General features: G+C 26.4%; 1 protein-coding gene across 1 annotated transcript in view; it reads left to right on the forward strand.

Annotated features, from left to right (window-relative positions):
• The window catches only part of LOTGIDRAFT_155271 (hypothetical protein), a gene marked incomplete at both ends in the record, with an annotated part of 3,043 nt that extends 2,406 nt beyond the window's left edge, over nucleotides 1–637 (forward strand). Inside the window, one exon of the mRNA XM_009066843.1 lies at nucleotides 564–637. Within this exon, the coding sequence (XP_009065091.1) occupies nucleotides 564–637 (74 nt within the window). The remainder of the gene's footprint in view (nucleotides 1–563) is intronic.
• Between the last annotated feature and the right edge of the window lie 1,183 nt (nucleotides 638–1,820).

Raw genomic sequence — 1,820 nt, forward strand, 5'->3', positions numbered from 1 at the left:
CTTTGACCCTATAAAGGTCAAGGTCATCAAAGGTCAAGGTCAAGAGATATACGCCATCAAATATTGAAAAAATTCAATCGCAAATTGCAAAAAAGCAAAATCGAAATTCAAAAATCGGCTTCCTGCGATCTCTCTTAATTTTTATGTTCTTTCATTTGACACCAAAATTTTGAAATTCGGTTCAGCCAAATTGGCTGAATAAAAATCGAAGAGTTTCAGGGAAATCAAAATGGCGGCCAAAGTTTCACGTCTGTTCCGGATTTTTTTTTCTTCGTTTTTTGGTCATAACTTTGTCTATCTATCAGCATGAATTTTTTTGTCCTATACAAATTACACCGGAAGATATTCAACCGGAAGTGAACATCGATTTCCTGTTTAAACCGGAAGTGAAATTGAAACTTTTACTGTACCATTTTGTTTACTTTCTTAAACTGTCTTTGCTCAATTTTTTTCAGATTAATCAGACAAAAAGCAAAAAAAATGAAAAAAATGCAAAATTTGGCAAAAAAAATGTCTGCGACAAATTTTCGAATTTTGAAATTTTTAAACTGCTATTCTTTCAGATTTTGCCAGTAGATTCCAAAAAAGCAAACCCAAAGAAAATCGACCGAAAAATACGACTTCTAGAGCCGATTAACTATTCTTGCACCTATTGAACTGTGGCACTTCCGGTTTTGCAAAAAAGATCCAAAATATATTTATGCACATCGTCGCCTATATCTAAGGTTCGTGAATGTTGAATGGTTGCTGCAACATGATATTATTGATACTGTATTTACTACATTTGATAAACAACTGATTGTATCTATGAATTAAATTAGTAAACACCAGTATATATACCAGGATGATTTAAATCTATAATAACAAATAACATGATATTATTTGATAAACAACTGATTGTATCTATGAATTAAATTAGTAAACACCAGTATATATACCAGGATGTTTTAAATCTATAATAACAAATAACATGATATTATTCATACTGTATTGACTACATTTGATAAACAACTGATTGTATCTATGAATTAAATTAGTAAACACCAGTATATATACCAGGATGTTTTAAATCTATAATAACAAATAACATGATGATATTGATACTGTATTGGCTACATTTGATAACAACTCATTGTATCTATGAATTAAATTAGTAAATATCAGTATATATACCAGGATGTTTTAAATCTATAATAACAAATAACATGATATTATTTGATAAACAACTGATTGTATCTATGAATTAAATTAGTAAACACCAGTATATATACCAGGATGTTTTAAATCTATAATAACAAATAAAATGATATTATTTGATAAACAACTGATTGTATCTATGAATTAAATTAGTAAACACCAGTATATATACCAGGATGTTTTAAATCTATAATAACAAATAAAATGATATTATTTGATAAACAACTGATTGTATCTATGAATTAAATTAGTAAACACCAGTATATATACCAGGATGTTTTAAATCTATAATAACAAATAACATGATATTATTTGATAAACAACTGATTGTATCTATGAATTAAATTAGTAAACACCAGTATATATACCAGGATGTTTTAAATCTATAATAACAAATAAAATGATATTATTTGATAAACAACTGATTGTATCTATGAATTAAATTAGTAAACACCAGTATATATACCAGGATGTTTTAAATCTATAATAACAAATAAAATGATATTATTTGATAAACAACTGATTGTATCTATGAATTAAATTAGTAAACACCAGTATATATACCAGGATGTTTTAAATCTATCATAACAAATAACATGATATTATTTGATAAACAACTAATT

Source organism: Lottia gigantea (assembly GCF_000327385.1).
Source record: "Lottia gigantea unplaced genomic scaffold LOTGIsca_8, whole genome shotgun sequence".
Taxonomy (NCBI): domain Eukaryota; kingdom Metazoa; phylum Mollusca; class Gastropoda; family Lottiidae; genus Lottia; species Lottia gigantea.